The following is a 24,319-nucleotide window of genomic DNA, read 5'->3' as shown; positions in this document are numbered from 1 at the left end:
CTGCCCCTCTGCCCACGGCTGACCTTTTCCTTCCCTCAACAGAGGGGCAGAAGGTTTTGACCACCTCACCGGCGGGGGCAGCGCCAGGCAGGAGGACCCGGAGACGCCTCACGGCCGGGGGGCGGGGCCGCAGTTCTCCGCCGTGTTCGCTCGCCCGCCCGCCCACGCAGCGCGGGGCCAATGGCCGCTCGAGGCGGCGGCCAATCGGCGACGGCCTCGCCAGCTGCCCGGGAAAATGGCGGCGCTGGTAGTGGCGGGATGGATGCCGTATCGCCGCAGCGGTCGCCATGCCCGGTAGCCGGCGGAGGGGGTTGTGTCTCAGGCCCGCCGCCCTGAGGAAGCGCAGCGGCGGCGAGGAGCAGCTCACCCGGCGGCAGGCGGAGCTCCCCGGGGAGGAGGGGGCGGTGGAGGGCGGCGCGGGCCGAGGCCTGCCCGCCGGGGAGGCGGCGTGCTCGCCCCGCGCTGCAGGTACGGCGGGAGCGGCCCCTGGGGGCCCCGGCCCTGCCCGCCACCTCTCGAACCGCGGGGGAGGGGCGGCCGAGCCGTAAGGAGGGGTTGGTGTGGGGTAAATCTCCGCTCTCCCCGCTCGCGTGCCCTGGGAATGGGCTGTTATTGTCACAAGTATGTTGAGGTAGCGTGCCCCGGGGGCCAGGCAGGCCAATGGTAGCCTGGTGTGCGTTAAGAGGAGCATTGCCAGCAGGTCAAGGCAGATGTTCCTGCCCCTCTGTTCGGCCCTAGTGAGGCCACATTTGGAATACTGTGACCAGTTCTGGGCTCCTCAGGACAAGAGAGATATGGAGCTCCTGGAACAGGTCCATTCAGAGAGCTACAGAGTTGATCAGTGTTCTGGAGCATATCTTTTACGAGGAAAGGCTGAGGGAGTTGGGCCTGTTTAGCCGCGAGAAGAGAAAACAGAGGGCACATCATCAATGTGTATAAATATCTAAAGGGAGGGTGCAAAGAGAATGGACCAGGCTCTGCTCAGTGGTGCCGAGCAATAGCACAAGAAACAGGCAGAAACTGATGCACAGGAAATTCCACCTGGACGTGAGGAAGAATTTCTTTACTCTGCAGTGACTGTGCACTGGAACAGGTTGCCCAGAGAGAGCATGGAGTTTCCCTCACTGGAGGTATTCCAGAACCATCTGGATGCAATCCTGTGGCATGTTCTCTGGGATGACCCTGCTTGAGCAGGGAGGTTGGACAAGGTGACCCGCTGTGGTCCCTTCCAACCTGACGCATTCTGTGATTCCCACAGCAAATAATGATAGCTAACTGAGGAGAGGATGAAACCTGACCATGCTAGGCACGTCAGGGCAAAACATGTTCTAAGAGGTTTCTCGTATAGTACGCACATCTTTTAAGTTATTTCTGTATGCTTTCACATCTGCAGAATCATTTCTAAAGGGCAGGGGTGACTAGCTGAGTTTCACACAGGGTTTTAAGTTCACTTACTGATCAAAGGCAGCTGCAAGCAGGTTTTGAATAGCTATATTCCTGCATTTAATAGTTCTAGCTGGAAAGGCCCAGGGGAGGAAGTATAGACGAATGTAGGTTATGACCCAGAGTAGTTTGGAGGCCCATTAAAATAGTAGTTCAGATCAGAATCTGGGTGAAAGACACAAAGCAAGCAAGAATACAAAATATTTTCTCATACAGCTATACATAATTTTTGTCTTAATATAAGCTGAAGTCCATGTTCTCACGTGTAAGGATTGACATCTTACAATCAGATGCTGAGCATAAAGCTGTCAGCATCATGTAATGTTCTGTAATCTCTGTGATGTAACTGGCAAAGCCAAGACTCCTGTTCTGTATTTAATGTCTAGTTATGAACAGTATTCCTGTTGTGAGTAAAGGAATCCTGGTGAGCGTGAACTTGATTTTTATTCTTGATGTTCTTAAAGCATCTTCTTTTGTCTTGACCTGTTCTGTGTTCTAAGTGATTGTTGCCTTTTATTTGTTGGTTTTTAATAAGGGTCCTCTTTATTTTTTACACAGAGTCATGTTTACATAAGACACCAAAGAGATCGTTGAGTAGGAAATCCCGAATACCTACTTTCAGCTCTCCTATTAATGACACTGATACACAGCAAGAGATCTTTTGGGATTCTCATTCACCCGTTGCACACAGACTAGGTAATACCAAAATCCAGACTTCAAGACACCTGTTTGAGGCATGCAGTGGGAGTGTAGTAAAAGTTATAAAAGATTTCTTGAAGAAAAGATTCCTTTCTCTTATAATGGTTGTTTGATTTTACTTGCATTAAAAACCCATTAATTCTTCAATATGGTGCTGAATCAAGATCTGATGTTTACAGGTTTATTTGAATTATCTGAGATGTTCTGCACTTCTTAAACTGAATAGACTTCAAAATCTTAAGAAGTTTGTTTGTTTCCATAGGCAATGGAAAAACCAAGCAGTCTACCAGTAGATGTGCAGTAGAAATTTCGGAAATTGTTAATCGTATTGCTCCTCAGGTAATTGTTACTTTCTAAAACAATGCTCTGCATGTGCAGTAATCAAACAGAATAGTGCTTCAGCCTTAGCCTCAGTTTTAGTTACAGTAGTTTCACGGTAAAGAGTTGGTCATGTAGAAAACCAGTTTATAAAACTGGATTGGATTAAAATAGTAAGTGTAGCATTGACTGGTTGCTCTGTGAGTCATGGCTGCTGTAAAAAAAAGACACATGAAGAAACTTGCAGCAGCTTCATTTTAGAAAGGTTTACTTTCAGAATACAAGTTACTGCCTTTGGTCTTAGGAATACTGTTGTGTTTATTTACCCTTAATTACTCATCTGTTAAAAGGTAAGAGTTTCTTCATATACTGGATTTACTTGGCAGTTGTTTTTAAGCATTTTCAACAGTCTTGATTGTCTGCTGATTTACAAGAACAAGACCCAGCTGAGAGATATTTTATAATAACATAAACACAGTAACCTTGCTTCAGTACTCGAAATAATTTTCCTTTTTACCCTAATGTCTCTGCCCTTTCCCTCTTGCCGTGAACCTGATGTCCACTGCCCAGAAAGTGGAAACAAAAGTGCAGTTGCATTTTAAGTGCAAGAAAAAAAGCAATTCCTAAAATAGATCTGTACTATTTAGCTTGCAAAACATGCCTGCTTTTTTGACAGGGCTGTTTAAAATATATTTACTGTTTAGCATATTTGTGAGAAATTGTACTAAAAGAATTGGAAAGTCATTGATAAGGAATGCCACTGCCTTCCTTTTAAATAGTTACAGCTCTGCCACATATGTAATCTGCTGTTTATGTTCTTTTTTTCTTAAACAAAAATAAATTTTAAAAAATCCTAAATTTACAAAGAATAAGAGAACCTGTTTAAAACTACCCTAGTAGTGAGTTCAAATTATTTTTGCTGGCTTACACACAGTAGTTTCCTGCATCCTATTGCTCTGCCCCTCTAAACAATTCATCCCTGCAGTATTGTATCTATTTCAGAATTCAAATTCAAGCCTGAACTTTGAAGCTCTGAAACAATTTCATTTAATTTCTAAATGTCACTTAATTCCATTTAAAGGCTCTTTTTATAAATGAGTTGTAGTGGAAGAAGTCAGAATTTTTTTCTGTAAGCATACAGAATGTAATTTATCTTAAGGTCTCCAATCTGTTTGTGCTGTGTTTGTGTTCTACTCCTTAGTAGTATATTGAAGTAAATGAGATCACATCTTGTAACGTGAACGTGTGTAAACCTGAAGATATCATTAAAGTGATACAGCTATTAGTGGACAACGTTGCAGTAATCTCACTTGACTTGTTTTTGCCCTTATCTATGGCTTTCAACAGGTTTCATCCAGTTTCTTTAGTTTAGCAACTTTTAACTCATGTAAGATATGTGTCTAGTCCAATCCTTATCTGAAATCAGATTTCTAAGCATTATAAATCTAATCATGCAGGATGAAAAAGCAACCTGTAATGAAGGCTCCCTTTTAGGAACATGGATTGGTGAGGATGCTATTCCATGTACACCTGTAGTAGTAAAAGGGCGAGCTAGGACAAAGTTAAGTTGTACAAGGTAAGTTACTAGGTAAGTTACTCCTTTCCTTGCCCATCATAGCTGGGCTTTCATGAAAAAGGCTGTGTGGTCTTCTATGTATAGTGAACCATGTAATTGTATATTAACATATAGAATGCTTTTAACTGTGGGCTTGTTATGTCTTCTTAATGGGGTTGCATGTTGACTGCATATTGAAAGCAGTGGGATTTAGTCATACCTCTGTAGCTGTTAAACTAGAGAATGAACAGCTCACAGGGTCATGTAATTGAACTTGGCTAAACTTTCTCAGTAGCTCTGACTTTATTTTCTGTATTTTCTTTTTAATCCAGAGATCTTAAAATAAAAAATCCCGAAGAGGAACTCATGAAATTGGCTAAGGAGTTTGATAAAAATCTAGTAGAGTTAGATGCTGCTCAGGAACAGGAGAAGCTTGGTCACAACTTCACCCAGACCACCTCAGAGCTTTCAAGTAATTCTAAAGATGAAATAAATACGAAGAACCAGAAATCCCTCCTTGGTGAAGGTTCTGAAACCGATACTGCTGTGTGCCTGAAACCAGTTGGACAGAGCACTGGCATCCCTGTGGCAGAGCCCTGTCAATCCAACAGTCAGAAGTCTGTAGACCTTGAGGCTGAAGTAGCCCTTCATGCTCTTTTTGACTGCTCTACCCAGAAGTGCAGTGGACAGTTGAGCCAAGGGCTGTCAGATATTTCTTTAAATAGTAGTTTTCAGAAAATTAGAAGTACCCTGGAGGAGGAGAACCTTCCTGAGAAAATTGAAGACACACAGTGTGGTAATTCAGAGGCATATCAAAAAGATACTCTGTTTGCAGTAGGAAGCGTGGACCAGACTGTACCAAAACCTGATAATTACACCTTGACAAAAAAAAATCCTCCTTTGAAGACACAGTTGGCCTCCACTAAGCTTGCTGGAGTAGTTAATGATGACTTTGATGACTGGGATGCAGATCTTTTGGCAGATGACTCTTTTGTGATGCAAATAACCCAAAATCCTGAATTGATAAATACTGAAGAACCACCACAAATTCCTGCAAATCCATTTGTGTGTGATTTCAGTGATGCTAGCAGAACAAAGCAAAGAAGTAGTGGCAATTCAGTAACTCTTTTGGGGACTGTAAACAAATCTAACAGTTTGCAATATTCACCTTTGAAACATTCTGGTAAAAACTCACAAAATGTTGTAAAATCCCTGTCTTTGCAAAAGCCATGTAAGACAGAAAACTCAAAGACAGAGACTAAGGCCTTGCATGGCAAATGTGCTGTTACACCAGATAAAATTAATTCTGTTTGGAAAAGTGCCCAAAACAGTGATTGGAACTGTATTCCTGTTCCAATGCTATCTGAAGGGAAGAATGGAAATGAATCTACTAAGCCTAAAAGTGATGCTCTTCCTCTTTTTCCTTCAAGATCTAATCCTCATAGACAACCAGCAGGAAAACCTGGGAATTACACTCATACTATTTCCTGTCAGTCATCCAGTGTTTCTACCAATATGAAACCTAATGATCTAATCAAAGTGGTTAACCAGGCTAATACAGGTCACTCAAATCAAGTTGACATACCAAAGAAATGTCCTCTGTCATTTGATGACTGGAATGAACCAAAATTCTCTGATGAGATATTAGATATGTTTTGTGGATCTGATAGTCTTTGGGATGCAAACTATGAGGACGATGAATTGTTATATCAGGTGTGTGATGATATAGAAAAGCAGACTCAGAGCCAGGATGTTAAACAAGGAAATGAAAAAACTAAAACTATAGAAGGAGCCAGTATTAATTCCAGATCAAATGCTGATAACAGCTTCCCAGCATCTAAGCAAGGACTACCTGATCTCCTCTTGGGACAAAAAACAAATGCAAAACAGGAGGCTCTCTCACTAAATGATTCCTGTAGGAATTCATCAAAGGTGGTGCATGGGTTGGCCACAACTGGTCATGTAGTGAATTGTAAGAACATCTCAAATCCTCTGACTGTGATCTCAGGTCCTTCTGTGGAGTGTAAATACACACTGCCTAAAAACTGTCATCAAGATTCTGAAGATACCTCAAAGACTGTTTCAGGGAAATGGTACAGGTCAAATTCTGTGCCAGCAGGAGAGACAGGTTCTGAAGTAAGTCCTGCTAATGCAGTAAATATTTTTAGTAGCAAAGCACTTGACAGCTCACATTTCTTGTATAATGCGGGAAAGATTCCAGGTAGCAGCTCTGGTAGCAAAACTTCACTTGTGCCTTCAAAGTTTAAGTTCCGAAAGATTAGCAATTCTCAGGGTGGTCTTCGTGTAGGGTCTGAAAATCCAGGCAATCATTCTGGCATTGGAATTACTCTGCAGGGTTTGGAAGGAAGCAAGAAACAGGTGAATGCAACTTTGCACAGCAAGCTTGACAATAAGAAACCACCTTTCAAGAGGCACCTTTCAGAGTCTTTTGCACAGACTACATCAGGTATTTGTCTTTACTGTATCACTGTTAGACTGTTACTGTTTGTTTCCTTACTGTCAGAGAAATTGCACTATATTGCCACTTAAAATAGGCTTCAATATTCATCCATTCAGTTAAGGTGTTAGCAAATGTTCTAAGAAGAATCTGGAGGTTATTTTCTCAAAAATGAAATTGTCCTGATGCATATCTTGAATTCTTGTAGTTAAGGACACCTGTTTCCATTCCACTTCTCTAAATACTTCACCACCTCTCTCCATAGACACTCAGATTCTCTAGGATCAAGTATAGGCTGATGCAGCACTCAGCATACTATTTTCTTAAACTGTTACTTAAAAATTCTGTTATTTTGATGCATAGTAAAACCCCAGTTAATGATGGGACAAGGAAAGAAGATACCAGGTGATATGGAATACCAGTTTCTTTATATTACTGTACACCTGGAATTTGGACCCTCAAATCACTTGATGCTTTTCAGAGCTCAGCCTGTATTGTTGTTTGCTCTGTAGCTGAAATTGGGAGTGAAATATTCTTGTGTTATCAGTCTAAACACTAAGATACCCTTTCATCCAGAGGAGGGCTCAGTCGCTTCTTCATTGCCAAGCGACCGTCAGTAATATTCCATGCTCAGTGTTACTTACTGGGGAAATGTAGAACTAGTCAAGTGCCAGTCAGTCTTATTTTCACTTGATGTCACAGCTTGGCAAAGTTTTAATCAATATTCATTCTGATAAAACATGCCTTTAAGAGTGTCCTATATCAACCTCCATTTCCAAGAAACACTGTTGCAAAAGCAACAAAATATTAATTATTGAAGAATGAGTAATTTATCTGTTTTCCTCCCCAGAAGAGAAGCATATAAATTGAAAGTAGCTATTTTGGATTATAAAGGGGAAGGAAGGGGAGGGAAAACTAATTATTCTATGGAATGTTCTAGAGAGTAAAGGAATGAAAAAAAATAGCATAGATTTTCTTTACAGATAAACAACAACTACATCTTAAATTTTGAGGGAAAGGACATTACCAAAAAAATGGATGTAAAGTGATCCTTTCAAAAATTGCTATTTAATTTTTCATGGATGCATTTTTGTGAGAAGCAAATATACCCTTTTTTTTATTTATTCAGTTTGAATACTTATTAAAAATACATTAATTGGAAATCGGTGTATAAAAATGATAAAATTACTGATATGTGCAGGGAGTGTTCCTGTTGGTTCCAATGAGGTCAGGATTTTATAGTCTGGGAATTTATAGTTCTGTAACACACCATATAAAATGCTACACTTAGCTATCATGTTCTTGTCTCCTTTGCCAATTTTTATTGCAACTTTTGACCTTTTTTCAACCTATCTTGTTTTATTTGTGTGACACCTGTACTGTATCTGACCCCTGTGTCTTTACCATCTCCATGTCCATATCTCTGCCTAACTCACTAAATTGTAGAGCCCTTTTTCGTTCTGATAGCCTTAATTTTCTTAACCCATCGCTATCTTCTATGTTGACTCCTGATATCATAAGGTTCACCTGAAGGGCAGCCAAGTGAAATTTCCTTCAAGCAAATGTGTGCATCCCAGTGTTGTCATTGGGAGGTAGTAATCAGTAGCACTACAAAGGTCATGCATCTTACCCTCTTCCTGCCTTGGGGATAGGATAGATGAGCCATTTTTAACTTGGGTGCCTGGTATGTCAGAATAGTGTGCTCCTGCCATAGATCTTCAAACACTGAAAATGGCTAAGTTAAAATACATATTGAACAAACCTGAAGCTTCTAATACATGTTTTTTATTTACAGTGTCTGTGGTAGAACAAAAAAATAGAAAATGTTCTCAAGAAGAGATTGAAAGAAAAAAACAAGAAGCTCTTGCACGAAGAAAATCCAGAACACAGGCATTCTTTAAAGATGCTTGAACTTGGAGTTTATTTTGTCTGTGGAGTAAGCTTTTGGTAGGGAAATACTGTAATGCTAGAAGACACTTTTTTAACTCTGTTCACAGCTATTGATGGCAAGCTTTTTCTGTTTTCCAGTTTAAAAAGATGAGGACCTGAACCATAACTAATACTCTCGAGGTACTTAGTTTTAATTAAAAACTATCAGTTATAAATGTGTAGTCCCAAACTACCTTCAGCTAGATGAAGATTCTATTTGAGTTCACATGTTGAAATGATACGGCCTGAAAATCATGACAGTATTGGTATACACATATAATGAAGGCGTCAGAAACAGGCTGGATGTGTTTTGGCTGTATTACTGCAAGTATTCTGATCTGTAAGAAGACTCACAAGTACACACAGGCTAAGAAATACTAATGTTTGCTCTCAGGTAGAAGAAAGTTTTAAAATTTTGGGTTAAATTGACAATCTAGGTAACATCCAATGTTGGAAAACTAATGGAAATGAGCAGAGTTTGGAAAGTGTGCTCAGTTTGTTACCTGAGGTAAGAATTGTACATAGAGAAGGAAGAATTTAATATAAAAGTTTCATTAGGCGAAAAAGTGTCCTGCAAAGGACATGTTATAATTTTTTAAATTCCTTTCAGTAAGAATTGGAAATACCCTAAGGAAATCAGACCACCTTTTTCTAAACGCACATCAGCAAGCCAATTAAAAAAGGTAGCCTATACTATTTTACCAAACCATGAGCAATATATAATACACTAGGTAAAATCTCAACAACTATGCATCTGTTTAGCCATATGGGTTGTACATATTTTCAAACTAAAGGTTGTTAAAATATAAAAATGCAATGTCATGTCAGCTTAACAGGGGCTGATAGAATTTTTGATCTGATAGATGGGTGTAGAGCTCAGACTGCAAAAACTGCCTCTGGGTAAGCTGCAAGATATTTTTCAACTGAGAAGTGCTTATATATAAACATGTGACACTATGAAAAGTGACTGTAATTTTTCTTTGTAAATAATAACTTGGAAATGTTCCTCCAAAGGTTGGAGGAAGCTTTTGGTTTCTGTAATATGCCGGTTATGTAACTCTTAAAAATGTAAGTATTGTATATTTGTAAGTCATCATTAAACTTCTTTTTTCACATTTTTCTTGTCTGTTTTTGAAAATGCTATACTACAGAAACTGGTAAAAGGGAGTGAAACGGGAATTCCACATGGACTTTACCTGAAGTCCTCACTTGGTAATTTTCCTAATTACTCAATGCCTGAATTTTCTACCCATAGTGGTGACAAAGTGCTTCCTTTGATCCATTTAAACTAAAAATCCTTGATGGACAAAGTGGTTCAACACACAACTATCTGCAGTGCAGTCCTGAAATACTCAACTATACTGGGGTCTTTTTGCTTGTATTAACCACTGTGGTTAGTGTCAGCTGATTAAGGACTCGGAGCCCCAACACTGCCAAGAACCATGCAGGTACCCAGTAAGTGTTACAGTCTGTGGCTGCAGCTCCCTGCCCTGCTACTGTTGTGCAGTATATGATGAGTTGGATTGGTCTACTGATCTGACTGAAAATTAACCCAGAAAAATATTTTCAGCTTTTCAAAGAAGTTAATCATATCCTCAATAGATAATATACCATGAAATAGCAAGATTTTGTTGTACTGTCAAGCCTCTGCTGGCAGTTTTCAGTTTAAAAGACAGAAGATTTGCATGTCCATATGACAAATAAGTGTAAATCCCAAATAGTGGCTGTTGGAAAAATTTGATTTACTCAGAGAATATAATTTTCTCTGTGTATCTGAGGTACGCTTGTCTTAGTTTAGATTCTCTTAGAACACCACAATCAGGTAACTTGCCAGATGTACTATTAGCCAAGAAAAAGGCAATGAGAAAAGGCTACTACTATCAGTATTAAATATGAGAGTTATAAAACTGGCTTTTAAGGTACTGATGCACAAGAATATTAAACATTATTGAGAAAGATAAAAGTGAGGCTTTTGCTAGAACAGTGTTCAGCTTAGCAATCCTTCCCTCCCCAGTATGTTTCCCTAGGTACAATTCTGTAAAGAAACCAGGGTAATTTTTGTTTCCAGGGATAATTTTGTTAATTATGATTTGAGAAGATGAAAGGAAGGAACTATTGTAGGTGTTGAGTATTTTTTTTAGGAAGGTTTCATTTTCTGATGTGACAGGACTTAATTTTTAATCAGGTTTGAAACTGGGATAAATAGTAGATAAATAATACAGGCTAACCACATTATAGCTCCCCAATCTCAGCATGGAAATGATACACACTGAATGTTGTCACTGTGTGTCCTTGAGCACACTCAGAAAGTTGAAAACCAACTAACTGCTGATTTTCTCACCATCCACAATAGAAGGGCCCTGGAGCTGCCCAGCTAAAATGCCACCACTGCTCTGTCCTTGGCCAGAATATACCTACTGGCCAGAATATACCAGCTCACCCTTTATCATGAGCATCAGTGCTGTGAAATAAGAGTTCGTTGTATGACAAGGGGAATGCTCATGAGAGGTGAGGGAAGAACCCTTTGCAAACTTTCCAGTGGAATGAAGACACAAACTCCATCTTAACCAATTAATGTCACTTCTTACTCAAGTGCTATGTGCTGCTTAATCATATTTAAAGAATTTGCTGATCAGTGTGCCACATACCAATGTTGACAGTGAGGCAAATGCAATCCATTGCCCTCTGCTATTAAACTAATCATGACAGAGAGACTGTTTGTTTTACTTTCCATAAGTACTTATTTTTAGCATTTATTAGACTTCAAAAGCCTGTGGTTTGGTTTTCATTAAACATTACTTTCCAAATAGAGTTCACAACAGGAGCATGGTTCTCTTACTTGATGGTGAGACAAACTGCCAAGGTTTTTTGGTCACAGCCTGACTATCCCCAAATGCCCTATCATACTATTTCTCAGTTAACAAACTGAATAGAATTACTTCTTTTCGTCACTTGACTTGCTCCCTCTCCTCACCACTGAGAAAGAAAGTTGAGCAGCAGCCTCATCACCTCACAGATTACAGGTTGTGCTCAGCATCCTTTGTGCTTCCTGGTGGGTTCTTGGCCCACTGGTATGCCTCAATCATAGAGTCTTTTGACTGCTTGTGGTAGACAACAGATCTTCATTAGGAAAATATCTACATAATTTTAATTAATTAATACATATGTACGCTTAAGAAGTCTAGTATTTCTATAGCTAAAATTTCACTATGAAGCCACATCTTCCTCCAGGCAAAAAAGACCTGTACAAATAGCTACAACAATCTCAAATACATTCTAAATTAAATTATGACTGTCAGGTTTCATTATAAATTAATTTATGACTGTTTGCTTAAGCACTCACCTTTTCATTCAGAGCATACCAATTTTTAATGTCAGTAGAGTAATCCTTAAGTTGAAATGTAAATGGAATTCCTGTATGTTCCCATACCTAAGTATAATTTTTATTCCACAGATACTGATGGATTTCACAATAAGTGATGTTGCTTGCTAAAATCCAAGTATTATCTTTCTCAAGCAAAACCTGTAGTGGATTTGTTTGTTTATTTTAGGAAAGGCAGATACCATCAGGTAGAGGGTCTGTTCATCATTATTCTCCATGTCTGTATCTAAAATTCTGTACAGACATACATTCACACCCTTCCTCTTCATGCTGGTGAGGGATCATATTTAAAGCATTTGAGAAATTTAGTAATACTGGGGTTTTATTGTGTTAGTTGTATCAGATTTTCAGAGAGGCCAGCATCTAGCAGCTCTTCAAATTTTGGCCTATAAGGCACAATTAATCTTGGGGCTGCAGTTCAGGAATAGCAATGTAATCTTATACTATGTGTACCACTTATTACATCTAGACCTTTATACCCAGAGGAATAACATAGATGAATTCATTGATTTTATCCTCTTAAGCCTAAAAAGAGCTACAATTTTTCAGGAAAGAATAGCTGGAAGCAACAGATAGTGACCTAAATAGTAGAATTCCTAAGATAAAATAGAAGAAAATGAACACAAATGCTTCATTGTTTGAGAGCTGTATTGTCTGCAACACACTCCAGTGAATCCAGTGTTTGTGGAAGAGGCCAAGGCAGATATCATCTGTGGAGCTAAAAATGACAGCCTGAGTAAGTAGCCATTGGAGATGAAGCTGGGAAGACTCTGGCAATTGTGCTGTAAATCGTAACTGCGATATTTGTTCACAGCTCTGGTTTCTACATGTACTGGTGGTTTTGTCAGAATAGTCAGAAAAGTCCTGCCTCATAAAACACTTAAGGATATCTAATGTACTGTTCTTATGGAACTAAATATAAATTTCAGTGGCAGTTGTCTGGGTATACCGTCCATATGGAGCTGGCAAACCATTAGGGGCCTGATCCTGCTCTTGCAGTGATTTTCATAAAGGAGTGGAGGTAATGGGGTGACTCAGGTGAATAAAGAATGAAGCCCGTGCATTTCATTATTGCAAGTAGTTCTTGTCTTTAGCTCATAAATCTAGTAAAACTGTCTAGCATTTATCAAAAATATTATTGATTATGCACATTTTCAAAGTTTTTTGGGGAAAAGGTTGCATTTACACATACCTTCTAAAGACCACAGTTAACAGCTTTCACCTCAAACAGTGTGGTTAACAGAGGTGAGGAGTAAAGGATTTACAGATTTCCTTTTTAATGAAGATTGTCTGCTCTTTGCAGCTTGTACTCACTAAAGGAAAAACTTGATTTAAGTTTTAACCCTGGGAAATTAGTATCTGGATAGACATGGAAATGAAGCTTTGCATGCACTGCCACACTCCCCATGAAAAGAAGAGATCTAAATAAAATATTTTCTAACTGATCATGGCAAGATTTGGGGTGTTATTCCTTTTTTTGGCTGAGGAGGGGGGGATTTCTTAATGCCTGAAGCTGAGCGTACATCAGGCACATTTTGCAGAATTGTGGCTCTAGGGCCAAGTGTCAAAGAATATTTAAACACCTTAGGAAGTTACTCATGGGGAGTCACATTGGTGGTTCAGAGTAGTATGATAAAGAGCTCGATGAACAGTTGGTTTTGAATATCCTATTAGATATTTAGCTGCACCTTTGGGTGTTGGAGGCCTGCAGAAAGCTGAACTGTGACAGCAAAAAAAAATGGACATAATGAGGGATAGAAAAATGTGTTCTCCAAGGCTTGAGTAAGAGTTTGGAAACAGTAAATGAAGTGTTAACACTCCTGTTGTGGTTTCACCCCAGCCATCAGCCAGGCCCCAGCCAGCCCCTCACTCACTGCCCCAGCCAGCCACTCACTCACTGCCCCACCAGCAGGGTTGGGGAGAGAATCAGAAAGGTAAAAGCTGGAAAACTCAAGGCTTGAGATAAAGACAGTTTATTAGGGAAAGCAAATTCACAACTTCCCATGGGCAGGCAGATGTTCAGCCATCTCCAGGAGAGCAGGCCCCCATCACGCCTAACAGTTACTTGTGAAGACAAATGTCATCACTCCAAATGCTCCACCTCTTCCTCCTTCTTCCCCCCACTTTATATATTGAGCATGATGTCATACTGTCTAGAATATCCCTTTGGTCAGTTTGGGTCACCTGTCCTGGCTGTGTCTCCTCACAACCTCTCATGCATCCCAGACTTCCTCTCCAGCCCGGCAGTACAAGAAGCAGAAAAGGCCTTGGCTCTGTGTAAGCCCTTCTCAGCATAAACAAAAATATCTTTGTATTATCAGCCCTGTGTTCAGCACAAATCCAAAACACAGCCTCGCACCAGCCACTGTGAAGAAAGTTAACTACCCCAGCCAAAACCAGAACAACTTCCTTCACCAATAATGACTTCCAAAGGATCATTTTTAGAAAAAGTTTTCTCTCATGTTCTACAGCAAAATCTTGAAATATGCTTAGAAATTCACAAATCTGAATTCCTGACTTCTTGGTTGCATCTTATAGGCTATACTGTACCTGGATAGGGACAGATGTTTTTGTAAACTCGAATGCTGTAAATGAAGACAACATTAGCCACAATAGCTATTTTTTTATTGAATTTGAATAGGTGGTAGCAATGACTAAATGAACCTGGATTTTTCTCTGATTTCCATCTTGCTGAAATTGTAGCATGCTGACTTGTACATGTGACTTCAATGTACACCACTTATCAGCAGTGACAGTCAAACCAACAAAGAACTCAATTTCCAACGTACAATGTCAAAAGATTGCAAGATTTTCTCCTTTTTTAGCAATGCCAGATAGCCAGTCAATAGTAAGAAAGGAGAAGAAAACTGTTTATGGGCTGGGAGTGAAGTCTCACAGACATATTTTCTGTACAATTTTCTCTCTAGGCTCTTCACAGAAGCCTGCTATCCATATCTCATATGAACTTTTTTTAAACTCCTCAGGGCTCTTTTCTTCTCCTTCCCTTTTGTAACTGTAATGCCACAATGTCTGATGTGATGTGTGGTGTATTTCTAACATGAAATCTTGTCCTATTAAGTCTTCCACAACAACCAGGCTCCCGCTCCTTTGTGAGAGACTGGAGCAATCTAGTGTTTCAAATTTACATTTATTTTTACTTAGATCTGTACCTCAGATATTTTCTAGTTCATAAGTCATCCACTCCTGACATTTCAGGATCCCAAGTTTGATGTGCTAAAACTGTACAGTCTGTGGAGGGGAGGAATATTTGGACTGCTTCTAAAGGAAGTGTGTGGAGTCAGAACAATAAGTTCATATATGCTATACAGAAATCTGCAGACCTGAATTTTTTTAAAGGCTCCACATCATAGATGAAAAATTTGTAGGGATCAAAACAAACTTTGAATACACTCCACCGGAGTGTCAAATCTTGACAATGTAACACATTAAAAAGGGTCTGACCAAATGGCAGTTCTGTAATAGATAACCAGAGAGATATGAAGAAAACTTGGAGGACAGCCTGTGGAAAGACTTATGGAGGTGAATGGAAAGAAAGTTGATGATAGTTTAAGATAATGTCGATTGGTGTAGTCCAGGTAAAGACAGACCCTTTTTTCATTTTCTTGAAAAGTCTGAGGCACCAACAAATCTATATAAAACATCTGTTAGGTATAAAACTGTCAAACAATTATACATTTGGGAAATGAAAATATTCAGACATTCATGAAAGGGATAGAGAGATTCTTGGAAGACATATATTTGTCATCTCAGCAATTTGCCTGTGTTCCAGAAAAAACACAAGTAGTTTTGTGAGCACTGAAAGCAATCAAGCCTGATTTCCTACAGACTAATTAATGGAGTTTCTAAAAGATGTAAGTTCAAATTGAACCTTTCTTGTTTGGGTCCCATATCATGAGAATCCACCATGGATTCTCTAGGAAGAATGATTGCCTACCTGAGTTTTTCAGAGGATACAAGGATTTTTTGAGACTTTCTCCTCCATCATCTCACTCAGTTTCATCAAACTTCTGAAAAATACCATTATTTTTTAGACTCTCTAAAAAGCTGACTTTTTTCTCACCCAGTCTACTCAGTGAAATGTCTCCATTCTTTTCATTTCATGGTAGTGTTGTGCCCATGGTGGCCTGACTACATGTGAGAAATGGTTGCTTCTACCCTTCAAACCTGATTTTTGTTATTCACAGGAAGTCTTTCAATTAATTAATAATTAATTTGGTGCTAGAAATGAGAGAGGATGGGAGAGGACCTGGGACTTTCATTCCTTTCATTCCCACCCTGAGAAGTCCTGTGTGTGACCATTTTCTCCATGTTGTTGTCAGTCAGCTGCCATACTGCTGATAGAAGCCAGGATGCTTGGTAGTAAGAGCTGAAAGCACCAGTCCTGCCCTGTTTTATATATGTATACATATTTTAATTAATTTTCTATACAAGAATATTTATCAGCTAAAATCAAGAAGTAAATCTATTTTTAAATGAAGGTAGCTTCAATATTTACTGCAACTTAATGACAACTTTGGACAAGAATTTCATTACACTAAGCCAGCGCACCATATACATTGTAGGGAGATACCGTGGGGCTTATTTTTAAGTGTAATTTAAAGTATATGTTTTAGACTGCTCCTCAACATGAACTTAAATCAAAATATTTCCACTGATGGAGCACATTCTTCAAAACTGATTGCAAAAGTAGCCACAGTACTAATGGACATTTAGTATAATTTTATTTTTTATGGCATTAATGACCTGCAAGAACAGTCTTGGGAAATTTTGCTGTAATTTAGTATCTTTAAAGCTAAAAGATTCTACAGAAATATTTTCTTGGGGGACCTACTTTTCCCCATTAGTGTTACCTAGAAATACATCTTTCGTAGGCCAGTTTTGTATCCCTTTCAATTCTTACATGACATCTGGAAAACACATTGAAATGTCATGTTGTGCTTTGTAGAACCAGCTTCACTCGAGAAGTGGACAACTGATAAGGATTCACAAGACCGAGCTTCTCCTTCCTTCTATTCACTGCTGGCTTTGTGCGTGCTGATCTCAGGGAGGTTTACAAAGGCCAGTAATGGTTTCCTTGTTCACTGTTACCTTGGTTTTTTGCTGGTACCACTCACAGTGTTACGGGGAGAGTAATGTGTTCTGAAGTGTCTGTATTTCAGGGCCTTGCTGTGAAAATGCCACCCAACCTTTGCAGCATAGCTGCATCCCACCCCAGGGACATGTGGATTACCTGTGTGAATACACAGAAAGTAGCTAGCCAGACAACTAAATTGTCATTTACACTGACCTTATTTACTCTGCTAAGAGTAAGAACTACTGTTCTGTGTCAGTACCTTAGGCCTTGCCTACCTTAGGTTGCTGTTTGGCTGTTTAGCAAACTCAATTTGATAAAATGGTTGATGCCATTCCCTGACTGAACAATTTCTAGAAGAAAAGGTATGTAAGTTAGCACAGCACCCTGAGGTAGGTGAGGAGCTAGGTGTGTTCTGGTATGTAACTGCTTAAAAACACAGACAAGAATGCAATAGGCTATACCAAAACAAAAAGGGAATTTTTTACCACCAAATTATCCTGTGTGGCAACATTTTAGTGGACATTATTTGTAGGACTTCATTTAGGTAAAAATAGCTATTTTTCATATTTCTGGGCCACCATTCTATTGTAAGATTATGCCAGGGATATGCTCAAGGATGCTTCTACTTTATAGACAGGCAGGCTATCTCGTAACTGCTCCAAAGTCATCTAAAGCAAGATTTACACCCACACAGTGCTGTTAACAGCTCCACAGGAACTCTAACTAGCCATGAGTAAATAAGGTCCATAACCAAAAATGCTGAGCAGCACCTCAGCTGGTGTAAATTGCCACAGCTCCTCTGTGGAGCTGGGGACACTTTACACAGTTGGAAGGATTTGTGCACAGAAAGTCTACCTCTGATACATAAAATGTCCTTGTACAATAGGAACATGCAAACTTTCTTTTGAGTTCAGTGGTAAACTTGTGGTTTCTTACTCCAGCCCCACAGGTGTGCTTCACCTTCTACTGGTCAAGATAGGTATTTGCAATGTTCCACTTGGTAACAGAGATGCCTTCTTAAATTCCTTTCTAAGGTGTATTCTGAATGCCTGGGAAAATTTACTTGCAGCTGGATAACTCACACAGCACTGGGTAACCCACACAGATTTTCAGTATTCCTAAGTAAATGCAATACTGCATGGCCATCCAGTGCTGTGCTGTGCTAAAGGGGTCGTGAGGCTTGATTAGCCCTGATTGGCTCAGAGGCCAGGAATTGGCAGTAAATTACCTTCAGAGAATCACTGAATATTCTGAGTTAGAAGGGACCCACAAGGATCATCAAGTCCCATTCTTAAATGAACGGCCCATACAGTGATCAAACCCACAACCTTGGTGTTATCAACACCGTGCTCTGACCAACTGAGCTAATCTTGGGCACTTGAACTGAATCATGTAAATCATGTAAACGTATTCAAATCAATTTTGTGATGGAGAGGGCAGCACTAGGCCTGGCTGCCAAGGGACAGCCAGCTGGTCCTGCTGTTAGCGCACAGACAGGTGTGGGAAAGGAGAAGACAAGATTTTGTGCCACAGGGCCACAGTGAAGGGATGGTGGTCACCTTCAGATTTTCTAGACTGCAGAGAAGCATTGAACTCTGAGTCAGAGGTCAAATCTAGCTCAGAACTGAAGTGTTCCCAAAGGAAAACCTTCCCTATCACACTCTGTAAAGAAAAATGGTTCAGCATAACTTAGAGATTGCACTACGAGGAAGGCGGAATACAGAGGTCATACAGTGGCTCAAAGCATTTAATTTAATCTGATTTCCTGTACTGGAGGAGTTTTAATTACCATAAAGGTTGTGGCATGTGGATCTGAAGATTGAATTGTGGATTCTTCCATTTATTTTTCTGTAGCTCACTGCTTAAAACCTTCAGCTCTAGACTTTGTCCAAACTGTATCATTGTCCTGACACAAAAAGAAAGTCATTTGCAGAACACAGAATATGTTGGTCTGAAGTTCATAATACCAAGGGGAGCCCTGCATAAACTGGAAAATTACTCACTTGCCTGCAGCACATCTGGACTCTTGAGTCAAGGTCTACAGAGCCTCTAGATCATGACACTAAAGAATTAAATATTTTGCATCATACTGTGTGACATCATACTCTTCCTCTATCAGAGGCAATATTTCTGATATGCCACTTAATGGTCCACACACTGCAGTATTTTGTTATTTCTGTCATAGGGAGTTCAGTTATCGCACTCCTCCAGCACTCCTTTTAGGTTGGGGGGGAAACTTTGCAGAATAAAATAAAAACTCACCCTGCTCTGTAAAACTGAGATAACCTCATTCTAACTCCTACATAGCCTTAGTCGTAAAAATTCACCCAGCAAAAATTCTGGGTAGCAATGCTTTCCAAGTCACAACTAGTAATTTGGTGTACCAAGAACTCCTGTCCCAACTTTTAATGGAAAACTTTCAAAACAGTAGCCAGTGTGTTTCAATGCAAGATAAGAGAAGTTGTAGAGCTTGCAGCTTTCAGCTTTGCTCCAGGCTTCAAAGTATTCACCATTTGCTTTTTTTTTTTTTTGGCTAGATGAGAAATACAATTATTTCGTTTCTCAGTATAGTGACTATTCTACATTCTTAACAGCGATGTATTGTAGCACACTGAGGGCCATTCATGCATTTCAAACATGAGTACCAATCTGTGCTCTCTAGCATCTCCAGGTAATGTGTGGAACATTGACTGACTTCACTGGGGCTATGCCTGGGCATGAGAAGAGATAGTAATGGGCCTCTGGCGAGTATCACAGTTTTTATCTTCCAGTGCATTAAAGCCTCTAGTTGACTGAAAGGCACAGTTCAAAGTTGAGAGATGAGTTTTAATGAAAGATTTCCGGAAGCAAAAGAAAAAATTGCTTGGGGATGACAACAAAAAAATGCTTCCTTGTCGACGGAGCAACACAGCAGAAAGCACAGACAGGAAATAGGGGACAGAGGAAACCTGTAAAAGAGAAGAATGGGAGAAGCAGTCAGCTAAATTGAATGGAAGATAAATGGCAGCAGAACCTCAAGCAATAGATTTCAAAGTTTTTTAATGGCTTGCATTTCTTATAGCAGGCAGTAGAGAATCAAGGAAGGTGCTGGTTGGTGGAGACAAGGCAGTACTGGCAAGCAGTATTTAGAAGGAAAGGAAGTGGGGAGATCTTGCTGACATCATCCATCAAGAACAGAGATTATCATAACATTTTTAGCTTGTGTTGATGAAAAAAATCATGATCGCCACCATGATAGAGAAGACAATCAATGACAGAAGGAGCAGCAAGATAAGAGAAAAGATGGTCTAGAAGACAAGTCAGGAAACAGCAAGTGCATCAGGACTGATAGAGGAGATGAGGATCTGAAAATCAGAAAGAAGTGGTAAATAACTAACCTTAGGAAGTCAAGCCATTATGTAAGTGACAGCAGGATGTAGAGAAACAAATGACTGTGAAAGTGCAGATGCGCAGAGGAGGACTGTTGTAGAAGGCAAGTGCATCAAGGATTCTGACATGGATACCTCTGTGAAGCAATGGAGAGAGCAAGTGGCAAAGGGAGACACAAAAAAATAAAGAAGCTGTCAGTGAAGGTGCATATTCAAAGCAAATCGGAAATGAGAGAAATTACAGAAGCCAAGTGTTGGGAGGGAAGGATCAGTAAAGAAAAGGACAAAGATTGCCTTCAGATGAAGCCAAGTACAGTCTCTTATCAGAGACTGAGAAGCTTCTTAGTAATGGCAAGAAACAACAGCTTCTGAGAAAGTAGAGGCAGACACGAGGAAATCAGTGGGTTGTTAGAAAAAAGACTGAATTAAAGGAATTTAATTTCTTTAAGAGCAAGAGCATCCTTGAAGGTAGAGTCCCTAGGAAAACAGAGTAGTTAAAAAGACACAAGAATTGAAGAATCAAGAGATAACAGAAGACAGAGAACTTGCACTGGGCCTGGGGAGGTATTATATCAAGTACAAAGAGAAGGAAGGGAACTGGGGTTTGTGGAAGACAGTGCAAGAGGAAGCTGGACATCCTATCTTATTCACTCTCTCCTTTTAAAAAAAAGGACTAGATCCTGGCAGAGGGAGGACAAAGGTTATCAGAAAACCACATTTTATTAGTCATGAGCAAACACAGAGGATTTGAAGCTCCCAGCCCAGTCTGAACATCTGTATGAGAGGCAGTTAAGTCTCTGGAAGAAGTCCTGACCCTATTAAAGTCAATGACAAAATTCCTGTTGCCTTCAACAGAGCCAAATTTTCACCTTGTGTCTGTGGCCATTCCACTGAGAATTCCAACATGAATGTCAATTAGTGCCAGTTTCAAAGGTGACATTTGTGACATGGATATGTGCTCCACTGGAAGATGAGCTAAGATTATCAAACTGAGTTTGCATAGGCCAGTAAAGGTAAGTGTGATATTCACTAACAATTTACTGAAGCAAATAGCTACACATACATACAAAAAGGTGAGATTTTGAATACTTCCAAAGCACACTAAAAATGGCACCATGATTGATCTAAAGACAAATAAATAAATAAAAGAAATTAGTAACTCAGCCTGTGTGTGGCAGGTCTAAATGAATAAATTAGTAAGTTAAAAGACATGCATAAAATAATGTTTAATTTAAAAAGGGGGAGGAGGAACCACTTTAAAGAGTAAATTGTCTTGTATTTTTTATTGAATTAATATGAAAAAGAAATTACCTGAGGATAGGGCATTACTGCTGAGAGGCTTTCAGATGCTAGACTTACGTGACAGCCACTATTAGCACATTCAGATTAATAGTTTAACACTAATTGGAATATTAAACAGAATATGTCATTTTGATTTCGCAAAATGTGCATCTGAGTATTAATACTGTGCTGATCTGAAATGTATGCGGGCTGGATACCACAGTGCTCAAAACAGTTACTTTTCTTAATGTGCGTGTTGATGTTCTACATGCCTTTATCAAACCCCATGCAGTCATTGTACGATTTAATACACAATATCAGGTCAATCTCCTGATAACAGTGAACACTTCCAACTTTGTAAGTCTTTGCAACACACCGATTTTACAAGTGACTCTGTTGAATCAGACCTGTGGCTGCCAACACTACTATCCCATTTATGAGTGTAAATCTGGGCTAATCCGGTACAGATAGACCCATCCTTCTGGTTTGCCCAAGTTTTACATAGATCAGAATCTCTCCTAATGTGTCTGATTGAAATTCTCCACTCCGCTCTCCTATTCCCATATAAACATTTAATCCACTCTGTTTAGACCAATGTAATAATTGCTTAAAGTAGCAAGAGAAAACCACAACAATACACAAACTACAGTAATATATGCTGGGTAGCAGGTAAGCCACATTTCAGCCACTAAGATATTCCTGCTTCAAGACAGATCTGTGCCTGCTTCTAAGCCAGGTTCTGAATAAATATATGATCCTATTAGGAAGTCACCACATCGCTAATCAAATGTGCATGTCCAGACACTGACACGGCCTCTGAGAAGCTGATGGTACGCTCAGAGGAGACTGAGGCTGCCGTGGCAGAAGGGTTGCAAATCCAGCCTGACCATGCACTGGCAAGTCTGCATGTGGAAGCTTGCACATTACCTGCTTACACTGCACCTAGCCCTAGGAAATGTGCTAAATCTTTTCATGTTATACACACCAAATTCAACAACAGCTTTGAAAGAGAGAAAGAAAGAAAGACATAGATCAGTTTTTAACTGTTCCCATTATGTATGATGAAATGAAAATTAGAATGAATAGTACAGCATAAACTCACTGCTCTTCTGCCACTGTGTGGAATAAGACCTGCTCAGCACTTCAGTACCTTTAACGCGTGAGACTGTTAGATGAAAAATCCCAACTGAAACAAGATGAGCAGTCAGGCTTTTTCAGCCTGTGTCACACTGCCAGATTGGCTCTGGTTTTGCTCAGCATGCAAATCAGCTCTCCCCTGATTTCAATCACAGTCTTGTGCAAAGATCCCAGGTAGAATACAACGGCCTGGTCTGATGTCATACTGATGTCAAAGAGAAAGGGCACAACCCCAACATGCTGAACATGACCTACCCTGGTGCCTGAAGTCAGACTCCAAATGACCAGCCCAACAGTTGAGGCAGAAAGCTGAAAAAATTAAGAGGTTTTCATCCTAAAGCTGTGGACTAGACAGGTTTTCCTTACACAGATGCTGACTTGTCCATTTCAGAAGAGAGGTAGGGGTGAGGGTGTTGTGGTATGTGCGTATGTGTCGAGTGAGGAGAAGACAGGTTTAATTAATCTTAAATGCCTTTGCAATTCAAGGATTGTAGCCCTGGATCAGTTCCTCTACTAACATGATTAGCAAATATTGACTTTTGAGTACAATAATAATGTGTCATCTGAAACCCTTGATAAGTAACTTAAGTACTTCCTTAGCTTGCATCTTATTAAATTAGATGAGGTACGGTTGAGACACATAACACAAAGCCATTGAAACAAGAAATCAGACCTAAAGATTTTAGCATTGATTAAGAAAAGTCAAAAGTTAGAATAAAGATGAAACTCTGTGGCCCATATTTTGATCTCAATACATTTCTGTGAGTACAGATTGCCTCACTCTAGGATTCATGCTGATGCTGGTGAGCTATTCAAAATTTGTTTCAGTATTTACTAACATGGATATGTTTTCTTTGGAGTCCTTAAGCATGGAATGAAGTAATTTTTTTTTTCCATTTTTGCAATATTGTAATTGTCATAGTTATAACAAGGGTAAACATTTGCTCTTTGTGACTTCTTGGCATGCAATCCATCACTTGATTATGTATGATGACCATATAATGTCAGTTTTACGGAAGGTTAACTGGCAGAAGTTTTAAGCTTTTGAAGTTAATATAAGGGAGAAAAAGAAAGGGGTCACACTTGTGTGCCTGTGGATATAGTATGTATAACATACTCAAATCTGTTCATAAGGTTTAGTTTAAAAATGTGTACAGCAGCTCAACCAAGAAGGGAGTTAAAAGATGTGATATTCCTCAGAATGCAACCTGACAAATCTTACTTTATTGATTAGTTTTCAAAAGCAGTGCAGTGAGAGCACTACACTTACAATAGACTTTGGAATGAGTAGTGGGGGGGAGAAAAAAGCTTCAAATGTCATCAAAGCAAATGGTCTGTGAATGTTGCTTCAAAGCTAGTCATTAGTTGCCAGGGTGTTTTGCCACAAAGCTTGTAAAGAGGTTTTCCTGGAGGGGAAGGTATGACAAAATGCATTTCTTGGCAAGATGACTTCTGCTTAAATAGCAGGACATATTAATTCTTGCTTGATACATAAAATTAATTAGAGGATTAACATCTTTTATGAAATTTTGCCAGAGATTTTTTCCTTTTTACTGGGAATAGACCCCAGGCCTTTTCTGTACTTTAATGAAATTGCAAATTGACTTGTGTTCAAATGATGCTTGACTAAAATGAATAATTAAAAATGTATTGC

The 24,319-nt window shown here is 39.5% G+C and overlaps 1 protein-coding gene across 2 annotated transcripts; it reads left to right on the top strand.

The window, feature by feature from the left end:
- Positions 1–223: 223 nt before the first annotated feature.
- ETAA1 (ETAA1 activator of ATR kinase) lies at positions 224–9,517 on the top strand. 2 transcript variants are annotated; one of them, XM_069009063.1, is made up of 7 exons: positions 224–468; positions 2,002–2,139; positions 2,405–2,481; positions 3,918–4,036; positions 4,348–6,151; positions 6,371–6,482; positions 8,269–9,517. In XM_069009063.1, exons 1-7 carry the CDS (start codon positions 288–290, stop codon positions 8,382–8,384), a joined length of 2,547 nt encoding a protein of 848 aa, XP_068865164.1. In that variant the 5' UTR covers positions 224–287; the 3' UTR covers positions 8,385–9,517. The 2 variants fall into 2 exon arrangements, with proteins under 2 accessions (XP_068865164.1, XP_068865163.1); XM_069009062.1 differs by having other exon boundaries at positions 4,348–6,482.
- The last annotated feature ends 14,802 nt before the right edge of the window (positions 9,518–24,319 follow it).

The sequence above is a fragment of the Aphelocoma coerulescens genome, chromosome 3 (genome assembly GCF_041296385.1).
Source record: "Aphelocoma coerulescens isolate FSJ_1873_10779 chromosome 3, UR_Acoe_1.0, whole genome shotgun sequence".
In the NCBI taxonomy this organism is placed as follows: Eukaryota; Metazoa; Chordata; class Aves; order Passeriformes; family Corvidae; genus Aphelocoma; species Aphelocoma coerulescens.
Note: the sequence above shows the minus strand (reverse complement) of the source record. Positions and strands in the feature narration are given on the sequence as shown.